Source organism: Gobio gobio (genome assembly GCF_949357685.1).
Source record: "Gobio gobio genome assembly, chromosome: 2".
NCBI classification, from domain to species: domain Eukaryota; kingdom Metazoa; phylum Chordata; class Actinopteri; order Cypriniformes; family Gobionidae; genus Gobio; species Gobio gobio.
Window position 1 is genome coordinate 4,340,996 of NC_137098.1, and position 17,434 is coordinate 4,358,429.

At 39.9% G+C, this 17,434-nt stretch overlaps 2 protein-coding genes across 6 annotated transcripts in view; both read right to left on the reverse strand.

Moving 5' to 3' along the window:
- The window catches only part of drd4b (dopamine receptor D4b), a 473,608-nt gene that overhangs the window by 334,309 nt on the left and 121,865 nt on the right, over positions 1 to 17,434 (reverse strand). The gene's annotated exons all lie outside the window — the stretch shown is intronic.
- znf319a (zinc finger protein 319a) lies at positions 2,140 to 12,466 on the reverse strand. 2 transcript variants are annotated; one of them, XM_079840540.1, is made up of 2 exons: positions 12,297 to 12,466; positions 2,140 to 6,353 (listed from the first exon to the last, which is right to left on the reverse strand). In XM_079840540.1, exon 2 carries the CDS (start codon positions 6,148 to 6,150, stop codon positions 4,378 to 4,380), a length of 1,773 nt encoding a protein of 590 aa, XP_079696666.1. In that variant the 5' UTR covers positions 6,151 to 6,353; positions 12,297 to 12,466; the 3' UTR covers positions 2,140 to 4,377. The 2 variants fall into 2 exon arrangements, with proteins under 2 accessions (XP_079696666.1, XP_079696665.1); XM_079840539.1 differs by having other exon boundaries at positions 12,323 to 12,446.

Sequence of the window (17,434 nt, forward strand, 5' to 3'; positions counted from 1 at the left end):
AATTGTGAGATATAAAGTCAGAATTGTGAGATATAAAGTCAGAATTGTGTGATATAAAGTCAGAATTGAATTGTGAGATATAAAGTCAGAATTGTGTGATATAAAGTCAGAACTGAATTGTGTGATATAAAGTCAGAATTGTGTCATATAAAGTCAGAATTGTGAGATATGAAGTCAGAATTTTGTGATATAAATTCATAATTGTGAGATATAAAGTCATAATTGTGTCATATAAAGTCAGAATTGTGAGATATGAAGTCAGAATTGTGAGATATAAAGTCAGAATTGAATTGTGAGATATAAAGTCAGAACTGAATTGTGTGATATAAAGTCAGAATTGAATTGTGAGATATAAAGTCAGAATTGTGTGATATAAAGTCAGAACTGAATTGTGTGATATAAAGTCAGAATTGTGTCATATAAAGTCAGAATTGTGTGATATAAAGTCATAATTGTGTGATATAAAGTCAGAATTGTGTCATATAAAGTCAGAATTGTGAGATATGAAGTCAGAATTTTGTGATATAAATTCATAATTGTGAGATATAAAGTCATAATTGTGTCATATAGTCAGAATTGTGAGATATGAAGTCAGAATTGTGAGATATAAAGTCAGAATTGAATTGTGAGATATAAAGTCAGAATTGAATTGTGTGATATAAAGTCAGAATTGAATTGTGTGATATAGTCAGAATTGAATTGTGAGATATAAAGTCAGAATTGTGAGATATGAAGTCAGAATTGTGAGATATAAAGTCAGAATTGTGTGATATAAAGTCAGAATTGTGAGATATAAAGTCAGAATTGAATTGTGTGATATAAAGTCAGAATTGAATTGTGTGATATAAAGTCAGAATTGAATTGTGTGATATAAAGTCAGAATTGAATTGTGTGATATAAAGTCAGAATTGAATTGTGTGATATAAAGTCAGAATTGAATTGTGTGATATAAAGTCAGAATTGAATTGTGTGATATAAAGTCAGAATTGAATTGTGTGATATAAAGTCAGAATTGAATTGTGTGATATAAAGTCAGAATTGAATTGTGAGATATAAAGTCAGAATTGTGAGATATGAAGTCAGAATTGTGAGATATAAAGTCAGAATTGTGAGATATAAAGTCAGAATTGTGAGATATAAAGTCAGAATTGTGAGATATAAAGTCAGAATTGTGTGATATAAAGTCAGAATTGAATTGTGAGATATAAAGTCAGAATTGAATTGTGTGATATAAAGTCAGAATTGAATTGTGAGATATAAAGTCAGAATTGTGTGATATAAAGTCAGAATTGAATTGTGTGATATAAAGTCAGAATTGAATTGTGAGATATAAAGTCAGAATTGTGAGATATAAAGTCAGAATTGTGAGATATAAAGTCAGAATTGTGAGATATAAAGTCAGAATTGTGAGATATAAAGTCAGAATTGTGTGATATAAAGTCATAATTGTGTCATATAAAGTCAGAATTGTGTGATATAAAGTCAGAATTGAATTGTGAGATATAAAGTCAGAATTGAATTGTGAGATATAAAGTCAGAATTGTGTGATATAAAGTCAGAACTGAATTGTGAGATATAAAGGCAGACTTGCGAGATATAAACTGACATATAAACTATGAGAAAAACTTTTGCAATTTCTGACCTTTTCTTTTTCCTTTTTCTTTATATCATGCAATTCTGAGATAAAATGTCACAATGAACTTTTTGATTTTTTATTCTGTGGCGGAAACTCCCACACCATTGACTTTCATAGTATGGGGTCAAGAAAAATACAATGGAAGTCAAAGGGGACCAGAAACTGTTTGGGTACAATCTTCAAAATATCAAGTTCATCATGGCCTGTAGTCATTTCACCATTTGGTTCACAAATAACTACAGCGGTTATCTATGTTTACAAACATTTAATTTGTAAATGCCTTGTGGTTATGACATGCCACACCTTTGCGATAAATGGGGGAGAAAAAACAACACATTATGGCATATTTACAACTCGAGTTTCTTCATTAGCTCGTCTAGGAACACAGACGTGTCAAGGGACACACAGGAGGTACTAGAAACCTGTTTTTGCTCTAATACAAAAAAAAAGAAGTAATAAATTATTTGATTCAACATCAAGAATATTGCTTCACAAGCAATGACAACATTCAGTCTCTGCATTTAATGCACATGAAAATAAGAGTACACGAATCTGTAACAGAACAAACAATACTGACATACATAGCCGTTAACGTTAGTAAGGCTTTCAGAGGCATCGAAAGGGGAAAAGAAATGTCTGCAATGTTTACATTCAAGCTGTTAGGATCATACAATGCATCTTTATTAATATGGATTCAGATAAGAGGTTTCGACGTTTTTAAAAACACTCAACTACTCCCTTAATACTGTGTTGGACTCTTTTAGACACATGACCTGTATTTGTACTCTCGAATGCGTTTCACAAAAGCTGCTGATTGCCTGCAGTGCAATTTTGCATCCAAATTGTCAACTGATCCAATTAGGCAAGCACGAACTGATTCATGGCATATCGTTTCTAAAGCAGAAAGCAAAGAAAGGATTTGTGGCTGTACAAGTTGTCCGTGGCTAAAGAATAATCCACAAAAACAAGAGGAAACGATCACATACGCACAGAGTCTATACAGTATGATGAAACACAAACAGACACTAAACCCTAGCACTGTACTCATGTCGATACAAAACATCCATGTCTATATATATATATATATATATATATAACTTTACAAACTCTACAGCATCGTTTATCTAACGCAACACCGTCCGTTTGCAATCGGCAAACAAAAATACTTCATTGTTGTTCTCGGTTGCATGGCAGTTTAATAAGTAGCTACTGTAAATTAGAGAGGAGTCGAAATGCACTAGAGAAAAAGAATGGCTAATATTTGTGTATTTTTTTGTGTTTTTTTTTAGTGTAGTCATTTTGCCTACAAGTTAACATGACAGATTACAACAAACTGTATAAATTATTTAGGCTAATCATGCATACATATACCCTGTTACATCATGGGTTAGGTGATGGGAGTTATACATTACGAATACATACAATCACTACTGTATATTGTCCAGATGGTCACACAGTGTTCAAGTTCCAGAACTAACATGGACGCATGAGATGGAGAGCAAAGGCAGTTATTTTAAAAGTTGCAAGGCAACCCAAATAATAAGAAAGAAAAAGAAACCAATGCAATGAAACACCTAGTTTTGGTCAATCGCATCAAGACCAAAAAGCAGATTCAGGGAGGCGTACCAATTTAAGTCGTTCCGGAAAAGCCGATAATGCATTCTCTCCAGCACTCCTTTGTTGGATACACCAGATTTTATTAAGCTTATTTTTTGAGTAGCGCCCATTTACACGGTCGGTAAGCTTCTGTCTTGTGAAGTAGATGCGATGCCAATATCTACCAGATCAAGACTTTATATGTAGTTCCTCCTTACCAACAAGTACTGCAATGGGATATGTAAAACGTACTATATATTTATATATATATGCAAGAAAAAGTATGCAAACCACTTGCAGAATCTGTGTAAATTTGAATCTTTTTAATAAAATAAGAGGGATCATACAAAATGCATGTTATTGTTTATTTAGCACTGTCCTGAATAAGATATTTTACATAGATGTTTACATATAGACAAAAAACTGCTGAATTTATTAAAAAAAGATCTGTTCAAAAGTTCTTAAGATTCTTAAAACTGTGGGTCGTTCCCTTATGATCCACGGCTGTGTGTGTGTGTTTTGTGATGGTTGTTCTTGAGTCTCTTGTTTGTCCTGAGCAGTTAAACTGACCAATTGAGAGACTCAAACACAACTATTATAAAAAGGTTCAAACATGAAAACATGACGCGACTAAATTAAAATAATTGATATTTAAACAAAATAAGAAAAAAAAACGTCATGCTGTGCAAATGTTTTCACCCCCCAGCTCTTAATGTGTCGTCTTTCCTTCTGAAGCATCAGTGAATGTTTGAACCTTTTTATAATAGTTGTGTTTGAGTCCCTCAATCGTCCTCTGTATGATTTTGAGATCCATCTTTACACACTGAGGACGATTGAGAGACTCAAATACAACTATTATAAAAAGGTTCAAACATGACGCATTAAGAGCCAGGGGGTGAAAACTTTTGGAAGCTCAAGGTAAATTGTACTTTATTTGTCTTTTAGGAAACATGCAAGTGTCTTCTGTTGCTTCTGAAGGGCAGTACTAAGTGAAAAAAAAAATATTTAAACAAAATAAGAAAAAACTTAATGCTGCAAAAGTTTTCCCTCTTATTTTCACAGATTCTGCAAGCGGTTCACATACTTTTTCTTTCAACTGTATGTACGAAAAATTGCTATTGCGTGCAGTGTGTATTTTCAGGCAACTACTCAATGCATGAGGACGCTGGATAACCCCCTCCTTCTGCAGTGTGTTGAACTGTATGTTCCTGAAGGGCGCCAAGCTCTCCAAAACACTCCCCGCACCACACACACTTGAACTGGGCTTCACGGGAGTGGACGATGCCATGCTTGGCCAAGTGTTCGCGCTGTTTGAATCCCTTGTCGCACGTGGGACACTTGAAGGGTTTCTCTCCTGTGTGGACTCTCCGGTGTCTCTGCAACTCGGACGAGTATTTAAAGCGCCTCTCGCAGTCTGCGCACTTCATCGGCTTCTCGCGAGCCGGGTCGCAGCGGTGCTGCACGAAATCAGACGACGACTGGAAGCGGCGGCCGCAGAGCGAGCACTTGAGTGGCTTCTCGGTGCAGTGCGAATTCTGGTGCCTCTGCAGCGTCGAGGACTTTTTGTAGCCCTTCCCACACACGTCGCACTTGTAGGGCTTCTCCACGGCGTTCGATCCGGAGTTGGACTCCGTGCACTTGTGCCTCAGAAGTTCCCCGGATTGCCGGAAGCCCTTTTGGCAGGCGGCGCACTTGAACAGACTCTCGATGCCGTGGACGTGCTGGTGGTACAGCAGGTGGGAAGGTTGCAGGAAGCCCTTGTCGCACTGATTGCACTTGAACGGCCTGTCGGCTGGGTTTTTGTGCGTACGCCGGTGGCGGACAAGCGCATACTGCTGTTTGAAACTCATCTGACACTCCTCGCACTGGAAAGGCCGCTCTTCTGAATGAGTGCGCTCGTGTTGCCTAAGATCCGACGGTCGTTTGAAGCTCTTCCCGCATGCCGTGCACCGAAACGGACGCTCTCCGGCCGGCTGGCACTGGTGGTGCAGCAGTTCCGACGACTCCTTGAAATGCAGCTCGCACAGGTTACACTTGAACAGGTGCTCGCCGGAGTGAGCGTACATGTGCCGCACCAGGTGCTGCCTGTGCTTGAAGGTCTTCTCGCAAACGGCGCATTTATAGGGACGGTCGGCACTGTGTGTGCGCTGGTGGTGTGCCAGGTGTGAAGCCTGACTGAAGCTCTTGTCGCACGTGTCGCACTTGTAGGGTTTCTCGCCCGTGTGCACTCTTTCGTGCCGGGAGAGCTCTGAAAGGTGCCGGAACGCCTTATTGCACACGGAGCACTTGTACGGACGGTCGGAGCCCTGAAAAGCTGTGGTGGAAGAGGAACCCATGGCCGCCCCGTCGCTGGACGTCTCAGCGGTTGACGGCTGCTGGGGGTTGGACGAGGCGGAATCCGGCCGGTAGGTTTTCTCACAGATAGAGCACTTCATTGGATTGTTTCCAGTGCTGTGTTCGTTGTGATGCTGCGCCAGGGAAGTGAGAAGCGAGAATCCCATTTTGCACACGCCGCACACAAACGGCTTCTGCTCCACCTGGACGCACTGATGCTCCAGAAGATCGGTCGCTTGGTTGAAGATCTTCATGCACTGCGTGCACTGGAAAGAACGGTCCTGGTTAACCATGCACTGGTGCTCATGAGGATTGGCCAAGTGCGAAATATCATGGCCACATGCGCCACATTTGTGCCCACCTTCACTCCCCACCTGGAGCTGAGGCTGCTGAGACGGGAGCGGATGCTGCTGTGCATGTTGTCCGTGCTGAGACTGTTGTAAAGCCGGGTCCGCCTGTAGGACGATCCCATATGCGGCAGTGCTCAAAGCATTCTCGGTCCCTTGCAGAAGCGGGTGCCCGACGGGAGGAGGGGCCACCGCATGTTGCTGTTGCCATGCTTCTGTCATTCTTCCACTGTACATGTATGAATTCCGCTTTCAGGAATCAGCACTTCGGGACCAGATTGCACGGAAACGTTCCGATGGTTAGTTCATTGGAAAAGTCAGGGAACGATCCTAAAATAGTCTTGTCGAGGAGTTTCGGGTGGACTTGTTCATTCTGTGAAAGTTCGACAAGGTGAATTTTTATGTTCGGAGGGGAACGTCTGACGTTTTCTCCAGATATCCTGCAATGAGAAAAATAGTGCATCATTACACAAAGCAGCTCATTCATGCGAGATTTACTCAAGGCTCCCACGTTTTTAGAAAGAAAATGCATTGTCCGATTGCTGGATGTTATAAATCATATACCAGTATCAGATTGTTATCAACCAGGGGGTCTCAGCAAACTTACAACTTGGAATAAAAACTTTAAAAATAATAATTAAATTAATTAAACTGACTTTGTTGAAGATGTACAACACATAATATCTCATCATAGCTCAACCATTGTGCGAAGGACCTGTAAATATGAAGATACAACATCACCGACTGATTTTAAATCGTAATTTTGGCCACCCCTGAAATGGGTCATACCATTAGCGTTGATTTAAAGGGACAGTTCACCCAAAAACAAAAACAAAATTCACCCTCATGTTGTTCCAAACCTGTATGAGTTTCTTTCTTCTGCAGAAAAGAAAAGATGTTGGTAATCAAACAGTTGAAGGGTCCCATTAACTTTATTTTTTTCCAAATTATGTGAAAAACCGACATTCTTCAAAATATCATCTTTTGTGTTCAGTGGAAGAAAGACATTTATGTAGGTTTGGAAAAACTTGAGGATGAGTATATAGCAATGTTTCGATCCATTTTTGTGTGCATCTTGGGACATTTCATTAAAAAAACAAACACTGATGAAAACGGCAAGATGCGCATATATTCTAAAAATGTGCATAAAAATATTGAATACATTTTTTCCCCAAACAACACAAGATACGCAAGATAATATGACACGGTTTATTGCATTTCATCTGCATGCTCTGAGGATTAATATATTATATACAAATATTATTATATGCTACAGTGGCTTCTGCTACTGCATCAATTTCCATTTTTCTTAAGTGATATTTAGCACCAGTTTATAACAAAGTGAGGATTTTGTTCTTTGACTCACTGGATGGAAGCTGTACTTTAGTCGCAATTTTATGCAATATTCCAATTTTGCGCACAAGTTAAATTGGTAACTTTGGATGGAAATGTGATGAGAGAATTTGAGTTTTTGGGTGAACTATCCCTTTAAAAATGCTAAAAACACGCTCATTCTGGGACGTGCATTTATTGCATGGACGAAGAACAATGCGTTTAAAATGCATATACACGGGTCAGTTGAATGATAACATTTACCCTCTTTAAAAGGCACAATATGTAAATTTTCACTGCAAAACAAAGGCATGGCTTGATTTGGCAGCTCTTTTATTCTGTCAGACAAGCGCTTCTGCTTCTTCTGCTCATGTGTATGTGGGGTAACTCTAGGGTTGGGTACCAAAACCCCCCGGTATGTAACCGGACCGAATCAGAACGCAGATTTCGGTGCCACTTAAATTCAACCGTGCTTTCGCGCTTTGGCTGGCGCAGAGACAGACGCGCTCGTCACATCACAACAATTCAGTGTTTTCAACCACATCATGTTTATTTTAGGTTCCAGACATTTAAATGCTCATAAGTACTAGCAAAAAACACACACTGATGTCTATAGCGGCAATAACAGTCCTTTCAGACAGTTTTATTTATATCAGAGATACACATTATATAGTAACTATATAGTTTACTCTATTCTTCTCCCAGTTCAGCGCTCACTTTCATGTGTTTCTTGAGACGTGGATAACGTCAACTTAAGTGTTGTAAATCCGACAGATCCGATTCTCTGAGGCACAAACTAACACAGCGGCACCCATCGTGCATTATAGATCAACTAACACAAATTCCCTCACACATATTTGAAAATCAGAATATCAGATAGTTCATGACATAGTTAGCAAGTTTGTGAATATTTTGAATAAGAAAAAAATAAATAAACCCGATACAGCTGAGCTGTCATACAGCGCTATTGCGGCTGCTGTTTGTCATGCGAGAAGCACGACGTGTCGCCATGGAAACAATAAGGCTAGAGAATATGGTCATATTTCAAAATAAAGCTGAATCTTATAGCTGGTTTGTAGCAGACCAAGAATACAGACGACTGCTGTTATTAGTACTGAAACTGTTAAATTAGGCCTGTTGTAGTTGGGTTAGGTTTTACTGTGAATTTGTTAAGTAAATTGTGTTTTGTATTTATTTATATTTATATATTTAAGTATACTTTAAACCAGTGTTTCCCAACCTTTTTTCAGTCATGGCACCCTTTGAAAATGTTCTCCATTTTGTGGCACCCCCTCGCATAAGTTACGCTAGGGCTGTAACGGTACAGATTAATCACGGTTCAGTTTGTATCACGGTTTTAGGTTCACGGTTTCGGTACGGTTCAGTATTTGCCATGTTCAGGCAAAAAAGGACTACTGTCAAATAAAAATTAAGAAAATAATAAGAACAAATAATTTAAATACAAGCAGCAGCACAAATAAATACTATCGAGCAAAGATACTAATAAAATAAACTATGCTTTTCAGGTTTTTCAGGTAGGTATAACATTAGATTCCAGGTACAGAAATTGATCAAATGTAAAATAACATTGCATATTTGACTGTATAAATTAAAGATTAATCCTATTAAACTAACAAAAGCTATTCAATCAAGAGCAGTGAGTGATGTCCTTGACTTTTGTTGTTTGACATTAACATTTGACATTTGACATTACTTTATTGTACTAACTTAATCCACTGCTATATTCCCCATATTAGCCTAACATATTATTGTATACCTCTAACTGTAAAATTCTGTTCAAGTAATAACCGTCTGTATATTTATTCATAGTACATAGTCACCTGTAAATTCTGTTTATAGTAATAGCCATCTGTATATTATATTCATAGTACATATTCACCTGTAAATTCTGTTTATAGTAATAGCCATCTGTATATTTATTCACTGTATATATTCATCTGTAAATTCAGTTCTACTTATAGTAATAACCATCTCTCTACTTATACATATTTATATATATTCAGAACATTTTTATGTCCTGCACTTACGCAACCATTGTATATCCTGCACTTGCTGCTATTGCACTTCTGGTTAGACCTAAACTGCATTTCGTTGCCTTGTACTTGTACTTGTGTAATGACAATAAAGTTGAATCTAATCTAATCTAATCTAATCTAAATTAAACAGACAGCAGTAAATGCTACTGCCCCTTTAAGACCCAAAGCATGGATATGCGTCGTTTTAAGGCATATACAGACTATGTCTGCAAGAATACTCATCAAGATGGACATGTTGACATACTTTTTGTGTGAGTTTGTCCGTTCAAGAGCAAGACTTAAAAGAGAACTCAATATTTGCGCGCTGTGAGACGTGTGCGCGCTTTCGAATGAGTGCACAGAGACAAGCCGCAGCACCCCGGTTGGGAAACACTGCTTTAAACTGTTAATAAATGGTTCAATTTAAATAATAATAAAAATAAATAAATAAAAAGCCATTCTTTAAATGTCATCCACCTCGTTTTGTGGATCTTTTTTTTTTTTTTTTGGTATCGGTTTGGCACCGGTAACGAAAAACAATAATAAAATAAAATAGGGATGCACCGAATATTCGGCCACCGAAAATTTTCGGCCGAAAATGGCCCAAAAGCGCATTTTCGGTTTTCGGCCGAAACACTTTTATCACCGAAACAACATGGCCGAAATGTTGACGCAAACAGAAACCGCGACCTGCACGTGCTTGTCTGAAGCAACATGTCTGCGGTGTGGACGTATTTCAGTATATCTGAGAAACACCCACGTCTGAGCTGTTCAGCACCTCATGTTCTCGATGAGAAGTAGAACAGACTTCATTGTGAAACCCAACGGTTTCCGAATGCAATCTTTAACAGTGGGCATGTTTTAAGCGTGGAACACACTTCAATCCGAGTTCCCACACCAACATCGATCAACATGTATCACGAAATTCAAACGATAAATGCTGTTTAATCACTGATCACATCACAGCTCAAGCGGCGGCGCGCGCGATCATCTGTGAGCGCGATCGATCATCTCTTCCTTGAGAATAAACATGAATGAACATCTAAGGTGTGTTGAGGATACATTAACACTCACTGTCACGTATCATATGTGGTGTAATCGCTCAATCAGTGTTTCAACGGCGGAAAGACGTCAATATAACTGCTGTAAACTAAACAATGTCATGTAACTTTAGCATCACATTTACCTCAGGCAGCCATTCAGTGTCCACAGAATTTTATTCACTAAAGTAAATCAACTCTTTCACTAAATATATGCTCTATATTAGTGTATATATTCATTATATTCTACTTAACCTGTTAATTATATCTTGATTATTTCATGTATGTTTAAATAAACCTGTCATGAAAATGACAGACACTGTGTATAAATGATTATATTTCAACAACGAATTGGATAAAAAACTATTTTATAATTAGATTTAGAAGTTATTGCAAAAACTGCCTTATGTGAAGTTTACATGTTTGCGTACTATGTTATTTAAGTGTTGATTATTAGACCTAAAAATAAATAGCAACTGAATTTAGGCTAATAGTTTTAATAGTTTTATTTTATATTGTGCATTGTTGCAATGTGCTAAATAAATATTGGCATCATTTGTAATTGATTTATTCTTTGAAACTTTAATATTAATTTATGCAATTGCAATGCCTTGATTTTAGTAAAGTTAGTACACAGTCATAGCCATAAATGCAATGGTACTAATAATTGGCATAATTTCTTTCTGTGTTTCGGTTTTCGGCCTTGGTTTCCTCTTTTTCGGTTTTCGGTTTCGGCCAAGAATTTTCATTTCGGTGCATCCCTAAAATAAAATAAAATAATTTGGTGTCTCCATGGTTTCTACAAAATTCAGAAATCGAGGCTAACGCGGGTATGATTTCACTGATAGGCGACTTCCCTATGATTCCTGCTTATTTCTCTGGATTTAAACATTCTTGGAAACATTTGTAATAATGTACACGTCAACAAAATATACAACGGTTCTAGTGGTTTTTGGATATTTTAATCAAAAAATCTTACATGTTGTGCCTTTAAATACACTAAAACCGCGCTCAAGTGCGTTTAAAATGCGTAGACACAGTCAAGTTTCAATTTGAATGTTAGTTGAATGATAACATACATGTATATGTATATATGCATGCTCTCTCCCTCCCTTTTTATCATTCTAGCTGATAACTAAACAGCACAACACAAAAAACAACATTCCTTATAGACACTTTACATGACTTTATACGTTTGTATCAATTTCTATGGCATTTCCAGGTTGTCCATGACTCTGGAAAACCAGGATATTGTTCATAATGACTCTGGAAACCCTGGATATTGTTCATAATGACTCTGGAGTAAACTCACTAGTATTTACTACACCGATCACATGCATACGCGATCCAAATATGCAACGACTTCAAATAGAAATCCAGCATTCCCAATACATGCTCATACACACTTAACAAGATCAACTAATATATGGTTTGAAATGCATTATTAACACAACACAAATAATCATGCCATGCAATGCAATCTGAAGTTAAAATACAGCAATTGTAGAGCCGAATGCCCGCTAGCCTGGGGAAAAAAATGGAAGAAATCCGGGATTTCCTTTGATCGATTGAGTTCTTTTAGCCAGTGCAGAATACAAGCCATGCTTTGGATATTAGAGATGCATATGCAAAGCCATATCGTAAGGCATGCAATTACACCGTATCCTCGCTTTTTATTCTGTGTTTGTGTTGAAGTAACTTCAGCTAGCTTTTGCCCGATGCACACTTGCAGCCAAGGCTAGCCATCGCTGCTAATGCTCTCCTCTATCAATCTGCCCTTCTGCAATCGCTACATGTTATGTGACCCACAAACAACACATGCAATAAAGACATTATCTGCAACAATTCATAACGCGTCTGCAGATCTGCATGCAAATGACACGCAAAGCCGCATGCGAGTGTGTCCCAGCGCGCTAAACTGTAGCATTGCGTTAAAAGAGGCAGCGGCCGCCAGCTCTCTCTGGCTTTAACCTACTTTGCGTCGCGTTTTTCCTTCGATACCTTGTTATCCCGACGATCCACACTTGTAATAAATATATGCAGGACGTTTTATGGCAGGGAGGAAAAATTCGGGCGCTTCCCTGCCAGTGGGATGCAGAAGGCCCAAATAAACGTGACGCATCGGACCTCTACGACCAGCCCCCCGATGATAGGGGCGGAATCAAGGCGATGGAAAATCACTGATTTTTTTATATATTTATATGAGCGAAACTGTCAAATAGCTCGTTCTGTAGGACCATGTTAAGTAATAATGTTAAAGATAATCGAATAATGAAGTGTTTAAGTGTGTGTCCTCGCAATATTATGGACTGGTTTAGAGTTACTAGCATGTGCAATTTAGATATTGTGTATTATGAAATATTATGTCAATATTTTTGTTTGATTCCAATTGTACTTGTATTAGCCTATCTATCTATCTATCTATCTATCTATCTATCTATCTATCTATCTATCTATCTATCTATCTATCTATCTATCTATCTATCTATCTATCTATCTATCTGTCTGTCTGTCTGTCTGTCTGTCTGTCTGTCTGTCTGTCTGTCTGTCTGTCTGTCTGTCTATCTATCTATCTATCTATCTATCTATCTATCTATCGTCTGTCTGTCTTTCTGTCTGTCTATACGTCTGTCTGTCTGTCTGTCTGTCTGTCTGCCTTTCTGTCTGTCTGTCTGTCTGTCTGTCTGTCTGTCTGTCTGTCTATACATATGTCTGTCTGCCTTTCTGTCTGTCTATATGTCTGCCTTTCTGTCTGTCTGTCTGTCTATATGTCTGTCTGTCTGCCTTTCTGTCTGTCTGTCTATATGTCTGTCTGTCTGTCTGTCTATACGTCTGTCTGCCTGCCTGCCTGCCTGCCTGCCTTTCTGTCTGTCTGTCTGTCTGTCTGTCTGTCTGTCTGTCTGCCTGCCTTTCTGTCTATATGTCTGTCTGTCTGTCTGTCTGTCTGTCTGTCTATATATGTCTGTCTGCCTTTCTGTCTGTCTATACGTCTGTCTGTCTGTCTGTCTGCCTCTCTGTCTATCTATTCGTCTGTGTCTGTCTGTCTGCCTGCCTGCCTTTCTGTCTGTCTGCCTTTCTGTCTGTCTATATGTCTGCCTTTCTGTCTGTCTGTCTATATGTCTGTCTGTCTGCCTTTCTGTCTGTCTGTCTATATGTCTGTCTGTCTATACGTCTGTCTGTCTGTCTGTCTGTCTGTCTGCCTGCCTGCCTGCCTTTCTGTTTGTCTGCCTTTCTGTCTGTCTGTCTGTCTATACAAATGTCTGTCTGTCTTTCTGTCTGTCTAAACGTCTGTCTGTCTGTCTGCCTTTCTGTCTGTCTATATGTCTGTCTGTCTGTCTATACATATGTCTGTCTGCCTTTCTGTCTGTCTGTCTGTCTGTCTGTCTATATGTCTGTCTGTCTGTCTGTCTGTCTGCCTTTCTGTCTGTCTGTCTATATGTCTGTCTGTCTATAAGTCTGTCTGTCTGTCTGTCTGCCTGCCTGCCTTTCTGTCTGTCTGTCTGTCTGTCTGCTTTTCTGTCTATATGTCTGTCTGTCTGTCTATATATATGTCTGTCTGCCTTTCTGTCTGTCTATACGTCTGTCTGTCTGTCTGCCTCTCTGTCTATCTATTCATCTGTGTCTGTCTGTCTGCCTGCCTGCCTTTCTGTCTGTTTATACGTCTGTCTGTCTGTCTGTCTGTCTGTCTATCTATCTGTCTGTCTAGCTGTCTGTCTGTCTATACGTCTGTCTGTCTATCTGTCTGTCTATACATATGTCTGTCTGTCTGTCTGTCTGTCTGTCTGCCTGTCTGTCTGTCTGTCTGTCTGTCTGTCTGTCTATCTATCTGTCTGTCTAGCTGTCTGTCTGTCTATACGTCTGTCTGTCTATCTGTCTGTCTATACATATGTCTGTCTGTCTGTCTGCCTGTCTGTCTGTCTGTCTGTCTGTCTGTCTGTCTGTCTGTCTGTCTGTCTGTCTGTCTGTCTGTCTGTCTGTCTATCTATCTATCTATCTATCTATCTATCTATCTATCTATCGTTTGTCTGTCTATCTATCTATCTATCGTTTGTCTGTCTATACGTCTGTCTGTCTATCAGATATATATACACATGGATATCTGGATATCTGGCCCCCTGGATATCTGATCAGCCACTCTAAATATGAGCTCCTGAAAATGCTTTAAAGATTAAGCCAAAAAGTGAGACAGAGAATGAGATAACAACAACAAACAAGTAAAAACAACAGAGGAACAACTTGGACTCGGGTAAAGACAAATTTTTCTTCTAGAAAATACTTTTTAATTAAAGAAAGAAGACTGTAACCTGTGGATTAGCATCTGGCTGCTGGATCACCACTCTATCACCTAACTGCAGATTTCCCTCCAAAACGCTCAAAGATTTTTTAAAGGAACTACAGCTGAAAAACATCACAAAATTGTTGATCTCCAGTTACTAAACAGAGAGGTGAGCTCTATCTGCCAAAAAACTTGGACAAAAACTGTATATTTTGATGTTATTCTAGTAAAATCCCTGATTATTACAAGCTAAAAGCTAAAGCTAGCTGCAGTTTTGGCTCAGTGCCCAGTCTGATCACCATGGCGACCCCGGCGCACACAGAGTGCAGGGAGGTGTCTTACCCAGAGAAGTGCAGAAGTGAGCAGTGTGCAAAAAACACAAGGAGAAAACTCTCAGAGACAACCCTGATCTCCTGTATGCTGACTACATTCAACTCAACGGGAAAAGAATCAAGAACAACCTCATCTTCTACACCACTCTGATTACCGCATGGAAATCAGCCATCTGTGAGGAATACAAGCACATTTATAAAGAAGGAATCGGTCGAGGTGGAAGATTAACTATATGTAAAGATGAAATGCTGGACAACGACAACCCCATTCTCACCATAACCTACCATACTAAAGGCACCTTCCTCCTGCAAGGCAATGAGGCAAGCCTGAACTTATTCGAGGAGATCTTCCCCCTGCTGAAGGCCAGAGTAGAGGAGGAGAGAGAAGAACTTGGACTTCACTGAATTCAGAGAACACACTCAAGTCAAACTCTCAGACACACACAACACAAACATTCACATCCAAGAGCTCAAAGATGAACTCAGGCAGCTGAAGAAAGACACCAACTCCTCCATCACTGAGCTCACAAGAGCTTTCAGAGAACTGCGAGAAGAAAACCAAACTCTCCGCGTGCAGATATGCAAGCTAGAGGAGGACAAAGAGAGAAAAGAAGAGAACCTCTCTAAACAGCTGCAAGAAATGAGAGAGCAGTTACAGGAAAACAGAAAAGACAACACACTTCACTGCAGTACAGCTCCTACTACAGACAGCGAACCTACCACAAACACACAAACACAAACCTCCCCTGCCCACCCTACAGAACCTGATCCAGATGTTCTCCTCCTTATGGACTCGAATGGGAAGTTTGTGGACCCACAGAAACTCTTCCCACATCAAAAAGTCACTGCAAAACGATGCAGCACAACAGGCCACGCCCACCAGATCATCAGAGACTTCACAGGACACCCCTCATGTGTCATAATCCACACCGGGACTAATGACCTTCACTCGCTGCGCAACAACACGGCTGAAGCTGTCAGGAAAATGGCAGAATTCACCAGCAAAAAGTTCCCAGAATCCCGAATTGTAATCTCTACACTTCTCCACCGACACGACACACCACCACACATCATCTACAGCATCAATGCTGAAATTTCCCGCAGATGTTCTGCACTCCCAAACGTACACCTGGTCCACCACCACCACATCGGCCTCCAACACCTATATGATGGTCTCCACCTACACAAAGATGCAGTGTGTATTTTTGCAAAGACCCTAAAAGATGCAGCCCTGGGCCGTAGCCCAACATCACCGAGACACCTGCTACCGACTCCAGAACACCACCGGCCCATTCACCCCTACATGCCCAGACACGCCCCTCCGACCCCGGTGAGGAAAGACATCGGCTGGACAAGCATCCCACGTCGTCCAACATACCCACAGCCACCTATGGCTCACTACACCCCTGTAAACCTGCAGTCACCAACTTCACATCCACCTGCTGACCATCAGGCCGCCATCAGGAAGAAGAAACCAAAAAACCCCACACACCCACACCAAGAGAAATCCCTGCAACCGAGAGCACAGAGCTACGCTGAAGCTGCAGCCGGCCTCCTGCTCCACCCTCCACCTCCACCCCTGCCAGTGAGCTGAGCCAGATCAGAGAGATGCTGCACACACTGTGCAACCAGCTCCTGAACAGATAAGAGCTACATTCACAACACAGTGCTCTATCGAGAAAAAAAAAAAAAAAAAAAGCAAAAAAAACTAAACAAAAACAAACAAAAAAACACGTGTCCTAATGTAATATTCCTGCAATGTATGTAGCTACATTAGCTTCACATGTTATATTAGTTAAATTATATTAGTTATTTTCTCTGTCTTACCAAATAGGTTTATCTTTAAAAATAATTCATTTCAAATAAGTTGTTGGAATATTCAGGGTCTTCATTCTTCGACATTTGGTTCTAAAAGCACAGACCCAGAATTTCTAAAAAATATCAAAAGCCGATATTATAATCTTGACTGAAACCTGGTGTCGAAATGATGCGCTTACCCACTGTCCCTCAGGCTACTATGAAATAATTGTACCCTCAGTAAAATTAAGTACAGTCCATCGTGGACGAGACTCGGGAGGAATTCTGGTGTGGTACAGGGAGGATCTGGCCAAACACATTTCTGTTATTACAGTTGGAAAGTTTCATTGCTGGATAAAACTTAATAATGTTGGCATTTCAAACACAGACACATATCTCTGTGCCATCTACATTCCCCCAGCGGATTCTCCTTACCATGATGAGGAATACATGCACAACATCCACACAGAAACCAGCCATTTCCAGGCCCAGGGAAATGTGCTGCTGTGTGGAGACTTTAATGCAAGAACTGGATCTGAACCGGATAACATAGATCCAAAGGGCAATGAATATGTGTTTGGTCACAACCCCCTGAGTCTCACAAAAAATCTCCCACCAAGAAACGTCTCTGGTTACGTTTGTAACCTATGTTCCCTGAGAACAGGGAACGAGACGCTGCGTCAGCTGACGCTACGGGGAACGCCTCCA

Excerpts from the sequence above, each read along its gene's own strand:
- znf319a (XM_079840540.1), bottom strand. The coding sequence starts at position 6,150 with ATGTACAGTGGAAGAATGACAGAAGCATGGCAACAGCAACATGCGGTG.